This window comes from Schistocerca piceifrons, chromosome X (assembly GCF_021461385.2).
Source record: "Schistocerca piceifrons isolate TAMUIC-IGC-003096 chromosome X, iqSchPice1.1, whole genome shotgun sequence".
Taxonomy (NCBI): Eukaryota; Metazoa; Arthropoda; class Insecta; order Orthoptera; family Acrididae; genus Schistocerca; species Schistocerca piceifrons.
In genome coordinates, this window is record NC_060149.1 from 923713788 (window position 1) to 923727630 (window position 13843).

The window sequence follows — 13843 nt, forward strand, 5'->3', positions numbered from 1 at the left end:
CGAATGGCGGGATGGTTTTTGAAAGAGCGCGGTCAGCTTCCTTCTCCAATCGAAATTTGCGCTCCATGTCAGATGACCTCGTCGTCGACGGTAAGTTAAATTCTTATCTTCCTGTTTCTGTATTTTTACTACGTTTTCCGTGTGATGTGTAGAATTTAGGTGAAAGACAACGATTGTGGTTAATATCTGATCACTGTTAATCAGCCGAACTATAACGAGTCACTTTGTACCGTTTAAGATTCATCCACAACCTATTTAGAGATCCATTTTCATCTTCAGGTGGACAAATTCCTTAAAAAAAATCTGGCTGACCCTTTGTGGTATGATTCCACGATTGCAAAACAATCACTGGAAGCACTATATTCCATAAAATATCTAGGAGCGTGTGTGCGAGATGCGATTTGAAGTAGAAACACCACATAAAATCAGTCGCGGGTAAGAAATTCGACAGATTCATTGGAAAAATCTTTCCACCCACGCTTGAATGTTGCTCCGCTTTCTGGGATCTGTAGCCGATGGGATTGATAGAGAAATAGAAAAACCCAAAGAAGAGCAGCGCATTTCGTTACAGGTTCATTTAGTAACAGCCGTATTACATTGTCAGCTTTTTTTTTCAAATTCATACAAAACTTAGGCTCGCAAGCCACTTCACCGACAGCAAGGTTCGTGGCTCTTGTGGGGACATATCACTTACTGTATATTCCAGATATACTGCTAAACAACTGGTCGGATTTTAACCAAACTTGGTACACATATAACTTGTTTGTTGTGATCGAAGACTGGTATGATGCAGTTCTCCATGCTACTCTATCCAATGCGTGCCTCTTCATCTCCGAATAACTGCTGCAACCTACATCTTTCTGAATCTGCTTACTGTATTCATCTCTCTGCCTCCTACGATTTTTACCACGCACACTTCCCTCCAATACACAATGTGTCCTACCAACTGATCCCTTCTCGTAGTTGGGTTGTGCAACAAATTCCTTGTCTCCCCGGTTCTATTCAGTACTCCCGCATTAGTTACGTGATCGACTCATCTAATCATACAGTAGAGATGCATGTCCTCGGTAAATATTACGGATGTAGTTTCCCATTGCTTTCAGCCATTCGCAGTACCAGCACAGCAAGGCCGTTTTGGTTGATGTTACAAGACCAGATCAATCAATCATCCAGACTGTTGCCCTGCAGCTACCGAAAAGGCTGCTGCCCCTCTTCAGGAACCACAAGTTTGTCTGGCCTCTGAAGAGATACCCCACCGTAGTGGTTGTACCTACCTGTATCGCTGAGGCACGCAAGCAACCCCACCGACAGGAAGGTCCATGGCTCTTAGGAGGGCGCGATTCGGGGGGGGGGGGGGGGGGAGGGAGATATCGCTTACCGTCTGTGAAACATCGCTATGGGGGAAAGAACCACCTACCTACCAAAGGGGTGCGGCTGAAGAAGCAGAGTAGATGACAACGCGCGAATACCAATGTTTTAATTATCCAGTATTTGAGAACGAGAGCACTTAGAGACTTGCAGGAAAATTTAAACATAATTTCAAACTCCTATTAAACTCTTTATCGCTGACGACACCCACAAAATGATGAAAGAAAAAATGGTTACCGCTCACCACATTTTTCGCTGTTCAGGCAGGGCACATAATGAGGTTTGTAGATAGTCGTTTTTCTCTCGCTCTGTTTGAGAATTGACCAGGAAGAAAGGACTGGTATGGATGCAGGGTACACGCCGCCCAGCACCGTACGGAGGCCTGTGGAGTATATAGCTGTACAATCGAGACGTTTTAATTTATTACTTCGTTATTACTAGCTGTATTCGTGACACACTTTACAGACAGTATTCATATATGCCACTGAGTGCACCAGAAACATTATGTCACTGTACGAAACACAGTTCAGGAGATATGACGTTGTAAACATTGAGATGCGTGAAAAACTGCCGTGTCATGTATGACGTTCTAGTTTGTTACTTCTTTACTATTAACTCTATCCGCAACACATGTCGCAGATAGTATCCACATATGCCGCTGAATGTACCTATAAAAATATGTCACTGTATGACAGATAGTTAATGAGTATGACGCCATAAACACTGAGATGCGTGAAAAACAGCCGCGTCATGCATGACGTTTTAATTTATTATTTATTTACTTCTATTTCTATTCACAACACATTTCTCCTACAGCAGCTACATATACCGCTGGACGTACGAGGAAAATTATATCATTCTACAGCTCATAGTTCAGGAGATACTACGTCATAAACATTGAATAGCGTCAAAGTGAACCTACAGGGCGAAATTCGCAAGAGATACAGGTGAAATACGTGTAAAAATAAGTGAGAAATATGTTAAATATATATGAAAGTGAGGAGTTTCTAGCTCACACGGAGGGTAACCAGCAATCTTTCTTCCCGCGAGGCCGGCCGCTGTGGCCGAGCGGTTCTAGGTGCTTCAGTTTGGAACCGCGCTGCTGCTACGGTCGCAGGTTCGAATCCTGCGTCGTTCATTGATGTGTGTGATGTCCTTAGTTTAGTTAGGTTTAAGTAGTTCTAAGTCTAGGGGACTGATGACCTCAGATGTTAAGTCCCATAGTGCTTAGAGCCATTTGAACCATTTCTTCCCGCGAACCATTCGCAGCTGGAACAGGAAAGAATGAAGTGACAGTGGTTGACAAAGTAGCCACCGCCACACACCGAATGTGGCTTGTGGAGTATAGATGGAATTGTATCTTACGGGGAACTACTGCCTAAAAGCTGATGCACGCAACTTTATTCTCGTAATTTCAAAAAGTAGTTTTCGGTGACCGTAGAGTTCAATGGCTCTGAGCACTATGCGACTTAACTTCTGAGGTCATCAGTCGCCTAGAACTTAGAACTAATTAACCTAACTAACCTAAGGACATCACACACATCCATGCCCGAGGCAGGATTCGAACCTGCGACCATGGCGGTCACGCGACCGTAGAGTCAGATGTACGGAAGTGGGAAGAGCACTGTATAGTGGGCTCACGTGTAATGCCACGCACTTCACTGTGTTATCGCGACAGATGTACGGAATCGAGGTCACCGTGCCTCATTCGCGTTTGGAGGTTAACTGGTGTCTAAGCAATTGGCTATAGGAATTGCAGCACTCGGTACGTGAAAAGTAATAGTGGAGGCACGGCTGATACAGCGTTACAGTTCGTTTCGCGTAGTTTCAAGTAACTCGAGCCCGCACTCGCAATTAAATTGCGACAAAAATCAAAGAGGGCTTTTTAAGGGAGAACGGTAGCTCCGCTCGACGCGCCTTGGCGATTGTATTTATGCGCGGGGAGGGGGCGCCGCGGGCTGCAAACGCCGAACAGCGGTGAAGCGATATCAGCCACAGTCGTAATGCATAAGCAGAATAATTGGCGTGCTCCATGTTCGCCGGCGACCGGGCGTTTTCACGCGTCCGCAATGGGCGCACCAATGGTAGGCCGGCGCATAAAGCCGTCTCCTCCCAGCGGTGCACTCGTCATTTCCCTCCCCTCCCCCACCGACAGTGGTAATGGATGCTGCGCGACGACCAATGGGCGGCGTCGGCCGCAGGGCGCCAGCCAATGGGAGCGCGGCAGGCGGCGGCCGGCCGGCGGAGCACATGGCGACTGCCAGACGCGTCGTGACCTGCCAGCGGACAGCCGCGCCATGCAGCACAGCAAGTCCTTCCTCATTAAGGACCTGCTGGGGGATGTCCTCACCGACAGGGAAGGTACGCCGGCTTCTTCCTAAAAGCCACTGCACGTCTCAGCATCCGTATGTAAACTTCTACATCCTAAACTATAGTCCGCAAGGTACCGTACGGTGTGTGACAGAGGGTACTTTGTATGACGCTGTCAGTTCCCTCCTTCCCTCTTCCAGTCGCGAATGGACCGAGGGAAGACTAACTGTTGGTAAGCCCTCGTGTAAGCTCGAATCTCTCAAATTTTACAATCGTATCCTTTTTGCGAGATATACACAGGGGGAAGCAAAATATTGTTCGAATCTTCTGGGAACGAAGGCCCTCGGCATTTTTAACAGAAAACTGCGCAGTGCTGTACGACGCCTGTCTTTTAGCGTCTGCCCTAGGAGTTGGCTGAGCATCTCCGTGACGCTTTCGCGATTACTAAACAAACCTGTAACGAAACGCGCTGCTCTTCTTTGGTTCTTCTCTATTCCCTCTACAAGTCTTGCCTGGTAAGGATCACAGACAGACGAGGAATATTCGAGTAAACGTTTTGTAAGCTCTCTCATTTGTGGGTGAACTACTCTTCCTGAAGAATATTCCGATGAAGCTCAGCGTCGCATCTGCCTTATCTTCAATTGGTTTTATTTCGTCGTTACACTTTAAATGGCTTCGCGCACGTACTCTTAAATATTTTATAGACGTAACTGTTTCCAGTGATTGTTCAGCAATCGTGTAATGATATAATAATGATTCTTTATGGCTGTTTATACGCAACACGATACTTTTACTTATGTTCATGTTGACTGCCCATCCCTGCACCTAGCGTAGATTCTCTGCGGGTTTTCCTGCATTTCGGCACAATTTTCTAGCCTTGCGATTTACCTCTATACAACAACAACCTCTGTGAAAAGCCTGATAAAACCTCCGGCGTTATCCACCAGGTCATTCATGTATACCGTGAAAAGTTCTGTAACACACCCGTGGGGTACCCGCGAACCTACTTTTACGCCTAAAGATTTCCCACCCTCGAGAGTGACAGAATGTCACTAAATATCCATTCAAATGCGAACATTTTAAGTAAGGCTTTGCCGTAACTTTTACGAAATTTCAAACGAAACTAAAATTTACTATAAATAGTAACATTTTACTTGTAGTTCCAGCGCGCGTTTCGGAGAGTGAAAATTCCACCATCAGGTGGATTTATGTCTGTTAATAAGGCACGAATGTATTATACGTACGACGTTTGCGTGACTATTGACACATACGAGAATATGAAGTGTATGTGATGTAAGCAAGGAGTGGAAAGGAGCCTCTGACCAACCCAATGCAGTTGTGCCTCTGTCACAGTTTTCCTCTATTTGATAGAAGCTGCGATCGAGACATCTACAAATATACGCTGCAAGCCGCTGTGAACTAAGGGAAGAGAGTACTTCCCCCTGTAGCACTTATTAAGGAATCTTCCCTTGTCATTCGCGTATGTAGTGTAGCAAGAGCTAGTGCTTAAATGCCTCTGCACGCGCAGAGGTTGTCACCGAGGTCCCGGCGGAAGGGGATTCTAGTATATTCCTAGATTTTAAGAAATGTCTGCTACGATTTGTATCCAAGGTAGTTGGTGGGCAAAGCACAAATGCGACACTTCTCCTGTATGTGTTAGGAGAGTCGATGTTCAGCTACATCTATGCTCTGCAAACAACCATCAAGTGCAGAGAAGAGGGTACTTCCACATTGTACCACTTATTAGGAATTATTTCCATTCCGTCCACGTATGAAAAGCGGGAAAAGTGTTTGCTTAGTTGTCTCAGTGCGTATTGTAGTTAATCACGTCCTCGCGATCCTTATGGGAGCGATACGTAGACGGTTGTAGTGTGTTCCTAGATATCTCATTTATTGCTGTTTCTTGAAACTTTGTAAGTTAGTTTTCGGGGAATAGTTCAAGTTTTTTGGCGTCTCCGTGACACTCCAACGCGTCCAATTAACCTCTGACATTCGTACTGCCCTTCTCTGTACTCGTTCAATATCCCCTGTTCATCCTATTTGGAACTGGTCCCGCAAACTTGTGCAATATTCCAGGATGGGTCCCACGAATCTTCTGTAAGTCGTCTCTTTTCGAGGCTGATTGCATCCGGTGAACTTAGTTTTTTTCCCATATTACATTAGTGCGTTCTTTAGCTGCAGCCAGCCAAATGTCCAGAAGGTTGTGTGCTTCCTGGCGCTGGAAGAAACATCTTAACGGCAAATACAGCAGTGACACATGTTAAAACACATTTTTTAGAGTGCGGCTTTTGATATTAGAGTTTTAACACCAGCGCAAAACGACGCACAACATTTTCATAATCTGGCAGACTACAGATACACATCGGATGGGGATGTCACTGAAGCAGATAAAGATAAAAAAAAAAGGAAAAACAGTGGAATCCATTTGATAATGATGTGTCTGTCGAAAGAGTAACGAGTGAAATAAGAGTATGACTTTCTTTGCGTTCTCTCATCAGTTTCAACTTTCTCAGTGCAGTAGGCTATGGATAATGTTTGAAATAGGTTTTCTCTACACTACTGATGTTGGTAGTATCGCCGAGAAAGAAAACATTAGATATAGCTCATTTTACTCCTAGTTTAGATGATGAAAAGGAACCTTAGTACACAATTTGATAATAAACTCTATGATCTTTATGTTTATGTAAATAGTACTGTGTGGAGTGACACGATATTGTTGCGGTAAAAGAAATTGAAATATCTCTTTATTTCATACATCCGCTACCAGTTGGAATTATTGTGCCGTTTATTTAATACAAGGTGTGTTCTAAACTCCAAGAGCTCATGATGAGGCTTACATTTCGAGGAACTACAACAATAACGAATATGTTGCGGTATTACTGTAGCGTAAATATTTTTCGCCTAGACTGACTTTTGGCTGGGTCATTGAGTAACTGCCGTGCACATTCTACGTCATGTATGTGGAAAACTATGGACTAAACCTGTGACCACATATGACAGCATGCGTATTAGGTCATTAGTCGTCGTTAACAATGAAATCAAAACTTAATGTAATTAAATAGAATACATTTTTGTAATCTTCAGCAAAATTATATATATATATATATTTGGTAACGAATAGGCTTTCGGTTTCTTAGGCTACCGTTCCAAATACTAGTAAAATGACTTGTGACTTGACACAGACATTACTCATACAGAAGATACGAAAATGATGGCATGCAGAGTATTTACAAAGGAAAGTATAACATTTTTTCTACGTTGCGCAGAAATAGTTACATTTAACTAAAAACGAAAAATAAACTTTTATGTCGAGTTATAATAAATAATTAATGAAAAATAAAGTTGAATTTATAATTGTAATTTAATATTTGTATAACTGAAACTCAATTTAGCCGAGGGGGAAAGGGAAATTGAGTTTGGTCATTTAATACTAAGCTGGCATTCTGTGTCTAATGTTTATTGATTTCAAATATTACCAATAGGATCATCTTTCTGGAGGAAACTGAGTTTAGTCATTTAATACTAAGCTTGCATTTTGCATCATATGTTTCTTGATTTCCAGTATTTCCAGTATTTTGCTCCTCTTAAGAGATTGTAGATTTTCGTACTTTACATCATACGGGTGGTTTCCTCTTAAAATATGTTTGAAAGAAGTTGGCTCTGGCTTTCATAACCTGCAGCCTGTCTCATGTTCGTATAACCTGATTGCCAGAGCTCTGCCTCCGTCATTCAGACACCTTTCCTCTGGCTTTGACAGAATTTCACAAATCACACTCTCCGTGCAGTACCGCGTCAGTTGAATTCGTCGAACTCATCCTATCCTTCAATGCCTGAGATGGTTTCAGACAACTAATGCAGGTGCGCAGTTGCTGAATGTTCATACAATACGACGACCGAAGTTGTGGCGCCTGTCAAGTGAAATAGATGGAGAACAATGCTTTTTATGTGTTTTGGATTTGCTGTACCAGTAGTAGGAAAATACCCGTTTTTCGAACATGTTTTCTTAGTCAGAATGGTATCTATTCATTATACAGTACAAACAGTAGACGCTTATGACAAGGGTTTAGAATCATCTGGGAACGGCTTAGGTATTGCGTAAATTGGGTACAGCCCAGCTCTCAGCTAAATGCCTGGGAAACTGCATGAAAGCCAGGTGTCACGTGGCATTTTTGTGCCTCTTCAACGCGCACTGTCAACCGAGATAATCAGAGTGTTATACAGTTGGTCTTAAATTTCTCCGAGCTGTATAATTATATAATAGCGAGGCATATTTAGTCCTTAATAAAGAATTACTTCATGACAGGCTTTTCTTCTAAGTATATATTTACAAGGAACGAGCTATTAAAAAAATTGTTTTCTGACGTGCAGCTGTTACAGCTGTGGAGGTAGATTGTTAACATCGTCTTATTTTTACTATCACGTGTAGCCGCAACTGCATGACATATACAGAATGTGTACGTAAAAAAACCAATATTTAATCATACAGTCACGTATTTTATTTCACTTCAAGATACTTATCGGGCGCTGTGGATCCACTTTCACTTGCAATTTGCTTATTCCTATAAATTTTACAGATCTTGCGCAGGATGAGCTAGCGGAAGTATGCACCTATTTTAAGGGAAAGGTAATACTTTGCGTATTAAAAAACACGAATGGCGAATTTAAAAAAAAAACTAAGGCAAAGTGTGATAAACGTACCAGAAACGAATCAAATATGTAACAAAACAGTTATATTCAGTGCGTGGTGACTTTTTTCTACCAATCCTTTCTCTTCATAATTTTATTTATTTATTTACTTTTTTGTTTTGAAGAAAAGAGATATGATGAGAACAAGATCTCAACTTTGCAAAATATCTTTGAGTGAAGTTAAGTTTCGTGCTATACCCCATTATGGAAACGTTGTTTTGCCGTTGAAATATTTTTTAAGTGCGTTAAAGCAATTTCATGAATAAACATTTCATAGTAAAAACATTATTTTCTAAACCTTTCAAAGTATAATCAAATATGTTTTCAAAAGTGGAAAACTAATATGTATGAAGGAATTATAGATTTTATTTAGTTTAATGAATAGTTTCAAATACGAAACCTTAGCAGTCTAAAGGAAAAAATTGTCACCATGTATCAGAATATTTTCGTAAAATGGTGTAGGCGTTCAGTGCGTGGGGAATACAATGCATCTTTGCGTAATTAATTTCTCTTCCCCGTCGCAGTGAAACCGGCTAATTGTACTGCCAGATAATTCACGTAAGTTTAAAAGACAATGGAACAATTCAGTCTCTGTTATCATGTCTCACTTTGGGGAACCATTTTTTCCATTAACGGAAGAAATATTCGTGTTTATTAAATTATTTATTTATATATGAAAGTATCTTATGACTCTTTAAGAAACGCCCTGCCTTCAACTTTCAGCCTTAGACACGTATCTGATATTGGTAGGCATTTTTCAAAATCACTTTTTTAGAATTACATTAAATAAGGTAAAACGTTTCCTCAAATTGCACCTGTTCACTTGTGGCCTTTATTACACGCGGATCGCTGCTTTGACTATTTCGCGTCGTGGACTTACTCCCCGTTTTTCAGCCTCTGAAAACACTTTTGTGTCTCAATAGCTTCTTAAGCCGGGTTCAGAACATTTGGTTTCATTTTGCACTTACAATTCTTTCGTCTTTCATTTCATATAATTACTTTGCTGAGATTACCTTAATTCCTAGGCGTTATATGGTTTCGTGAGAAAGGGTACTCTTGGTACAAATCACTCATGAGCTCTTGTAGACCTTACCTTGATTTCTGATGTGTACTGGATAGAGACATTACTTCTGAAGTGACTGTTCGTACACATCAGAATGGAAGAAACACTTCGAAACGGTCTACGATAACGGCTTATGTTTGTGAAAGATAGCATGTAAACCATTAAAAAACTAACTTGACTTTCATATTTATATTCTCTCAATACCATAATTAGGCCTGTATTTCATGGCAGAAGAGACACGTAGTACGTTCTATTTTTTTGAGACAGATTTTTAGTGCGGAATTTCTGAGAGACTGCCTGGAAGTGTCATTATATAACTGTTTTTATTTTCTGTGAAAATGTGCAGCTAAAGAATTAGAACAAATGTTACAGATTTAAGGAGTGATTCTACTGAAAATAATTTTCTAGTTGTAAGTGAAGATTCTCCTCCTTCTTCTTCTCTCTTTCTTTCTTCTTTTTACGCTGGACTATAAAAGAAGTTTGCGATTTCCTTTAACAGTGCTTCTTACTGAGCTCTTAGCAACTGTTTATCAGTCCACTGCACTTAGTTAAGGCTGTATTGGTCACAGCTATGGACTTTCCCAATGCTCACTTTCATTAGTAAATTAAATGTTTAGAAATAAAATATAGGCTGTTATATCCAACTTTTGCATGTTGTAGATAGGCATGAATGAAACACAGTATAGAGATATAATCCTGTTACATGAAATTCATCTTGCTTACTCTTATAGATGTAACAGCTCTCTAGACAACACTCTTCATGTTCTTAAATTATTAGTCGAATGTCTTCTTAATGTCTTAATTTCTTCATGTCGTCATTATCATGAAGGTGAACCCACTGAAACGCATAAATGGATCCCAACAAAATAATTGTCCAATCATGGCTTAATAGAAATTATTTTCGCGCTGATTTGATCACGGATCTCTGTTGAGAATTTGTGTGTTACATTATTTAATTTAAGCTTAACATGATTTAACTGGTTGCGAGAATCGGAGGGACCGAGCTACCGGCTTCAAACTCGCGCGTCCTTGCAACGAAATTTTGTTGACATTCACTATCATAGATTTCGAAAACGCATTGTAATATTGTATTTCCCGAATGTTTCACTTATGTATATTACTGATTCGTTATTTTTCCTTGTGGTCCGTACACTTACGGGAATTTCCAAGTGTTATCACAAGTATTATCTCTAGAAATTGTCAAGATTGAAGTCTCGATTTGTAGTGCATGTGCCTCGAACAAATGTACATATTAAAAGTACACTTATAACCGCCTACTTTGTGATACTAAGTAGCGCGTGACTGATTCCTCTCTTTTTACTTAGTGTTTCCACTCTTTGATGGTGTACTAGTATTTCACCGCTGATTCTGCCGTGGTTCTGCCGGAACGTGACAGTTAAATTCTGGTTTTCCTGTGTCTTACAAATAAGGACACGATACGTCCTATTTACAAATAAACAGTGGGACAGTGTATGAAGTGCTTGTGACGTTCAAACTGTGTACAGTAACTGCAAATCCAAGCGTTAGTACCTATGGTAGAATAAATTACTCTTTCCGTTGCGCGAAGGTTTTGTCTACGATCATTAATGGAAACTTGTTCTGCGCTGCCGAAACTGCTGCGGTAGGTGACAAGATGTTTCAGTAAGAGCTTTACGATCACAAAACAGTACATAAGATAAACCAGGCACTTAAAGAATGGTCTGTAACATCCATTCAATAGCAAACATATTTTTTTTTTAAATTAAGTGTTCATCGTATGTGATACAACAGGCTTCCCAGTGGACAGCTCAGCTGCGTACATACCGCGATGTTCAGATTTGTCGCACCTAGGTGTTGACTGGCGGAGATTTAATTCGGGGTATAACGTTTATCTTCCTTCTATCTGAAGATCTCGCAGAGGTAGGTGATATAGTTACTGCGGAACAAGGCAGTGCTGCGTTCTCGGATTCAAATGTGCGGCCGACCATCCAGACTTTGGATTCCTTGCATCCATTGAGGAGAATGCTCGAATGTTCCTCGTGCGACGTCGTGGAAGACTTCATAGCCCATCTTCAGACATCAATGACCTCGATGTCCGCGAGACGAGAAATTTGAAACATTACTTTTTTGTTGAGAACGGCTCCAGTTCAGCCACGCACCCATGGCCATATTTAACTCCTACAGATCCCTAGGTTGAAATTTTGTGATAACTAATCCACAATAATAGCAATTTTTGAATTAATAATAATTTCGTGTGGCTGAGTGGCCGAATGCAAGTCTTTCAATTGGACGCCGCTTCGGCGACTTGCGTATCCCTAACCTATCCTACCTATCCAACCGGGGAAAGGGGACCTACGGTTTAACGTGGGATCCGAGCCAAGTGTCGTTCCCGGCGGCTCCTCACACTGTTGAGAGGTGAAGGCTAGAGTTAAGGCAGACTGAAACGTTCCGTGGGCCGAGCGTGATTCGGTCGCATGACCTCTTGGGTTCCAGGTACGCGCTTTGCCACAAGACGAGAATTAAAAACCTGTATTTGAAGTTTACAATTTAGTTGCATAAAATTTTGCAACGCAATTTCCGATTTAATAAATTGACGACATCAAAGAGAAATGAAAAGAACTTGAATCATTACAGTACTCAACATAATATATTAACACCGTTACGAACAACCGTATGTTTAAAACCGAGGACAAAATGTTGGCCCGCATCTCGTGGTCGTGCGGTAGCGTTCTCGCTTCCCACGCCCGGGTTCCCGGATTCGATTCCCGTCGGGGTCAGGGATTTTCTCTGCCTCGTGATGGCTGGGTGTAGTGTGCTGTCCTTAGGTTAGTTAGGTTTAAGCAGTTCTAAGTTCTAGGGGACTGATGACCATAGCTGTTAAGTCCCATAGTGCTCAGAGCCATTTGAACCATTTGAACAAAATGTTGAGTTTCATCTCCACGAAAAAATCAGTATTATACCAATTTTAAACATACCACGTTGTAACTGTAAAGAAACATATTTTTTAGGAAAGTGCAAGATTTACATGACTGTTCTGCAAGTCACACTTAGGTGCTTGGGCGAGGGTCCATAGAACAACTTTCTCGACCGGAATATTCTCGAATAGCACGTCGGAAAAATGAACATCTAAATCTTTCCACGCGAGATCTGATGTGTGTTATTTTATCACGATGGTCATGTCTCCCAGTGTAGGTGGGAGTCAAAAAAGTATTTTCACATTCGTAGGAGAAAGTTAGTGATCGACATTTCGTGAAAAGATCTCGCTGTAGCGGAAAATTGCCACCCCGACTGGCTTATTATATCCGTGATACCCTCTCGCCTACAAAAGGAGCTGCCCTTTCTGAACTTCTTCGATGTCCCCTGTCAGTCCTATCTGTTAAGGACCCCATTCCGATCAGCAGTCCTGCAGAGGAGACGGACAAGCGTAGTGTAGATAACAAAAGGAATGTAGCAACCAAACAAAATTAGCTTACATTTAATTCAAATATAGTACATTCCCAAGCAATCTGTGTTAAAAAGAAATGATCTTAGTGCCAAATCTGTTTGCGTCCACACTTAGTAACAGTGAGGCTACTTATAACGTCATTTCAGACCACCACATTTTTGTTAACTATTATTTTAAAAGTCTTAAGGAGTTTGCTAACTGGAGAGTCACACATTAGACGGAGCGCCACTGGGAATTTAACGCGAGGGAGCGCGTTGTTTGAGAAGCGAATAGTGATTTAAGTCAGATCAGCTGTCCACTGGAAAGTTCATCTCAGTAAGCTCACACAAAATAATTACGTCTTCATCTCATCGCAGTATTAAGATTCAACATGGTATTAAAACAAAGACTATTTCTTATTCTAAATGACAGCACTTTGATCCGCAAACAGTTATTTATGTCAGACATACATTTGGAACGAAATTCACAACGCTTTTAACATGAACTCCAAGCCCAAATTAGTCTGATGTCGGTTTTTATTATGAGGACGACCATACGGGGATATGCTACATAGCTGCGACAGATGAAACCATTCCTGATTTGGAGAGTGAAAATTTGCAGTCGCAAGATCACAGAAACACACAGGATGAGTGGGTATCAGGATAGTGTGTATAGAGACCACATATAACGACATCTCTCGACAACCACTCGACAAAAATGGACGCTTGACACACATTTCTATATTACACATAGCATAGGCTCTGATACCGTGACCTTAAGAAGAAAATAAAATAAATTTAAAGAGACGATACACTTGAAAGAGCAAAATTTGTGGTAGTTCACAAGAACCACAGGTAATAAAACAAAACAAGATAAACGGCAGTCCTATGTAATGTAATCAAATTTAACAAAACATTGCTTCTAATTTTTATCCATCCGTAATATATTAATCTAATTGAGCATATACTAGAAACGATACAGCTAAGGTGCAAAAGAAATCTAAACTAAAATGA

The 13843-nt window shown here is 41.1% G+C and overlaps 1 protein-coding gene across 1 annotated transcript in view; it reads left to right on the forward strand.

Moving 5' to 3' along the window:
- The first annotated feature begins 3645 nt into the window (after positions 1-3645).
- LOC124722783 (barH-like 1 homeobox protein) overlaps positions 3646-13843 on the forward strand; it is a 103772-nt gene continuing 93574 nt past the window's right edge. The window contains exon 1 of the mRNA XM_047247917.1: positions 3646-3729. Within this exon, the coding sequence (XP_047103873.1) occupies positions 3666-3729 (64 nt within the window). The 5' untranslated portion in view covers positions 3646-3665. The remainder of the gene's footprint in view (positions 3730-13843) is intronic.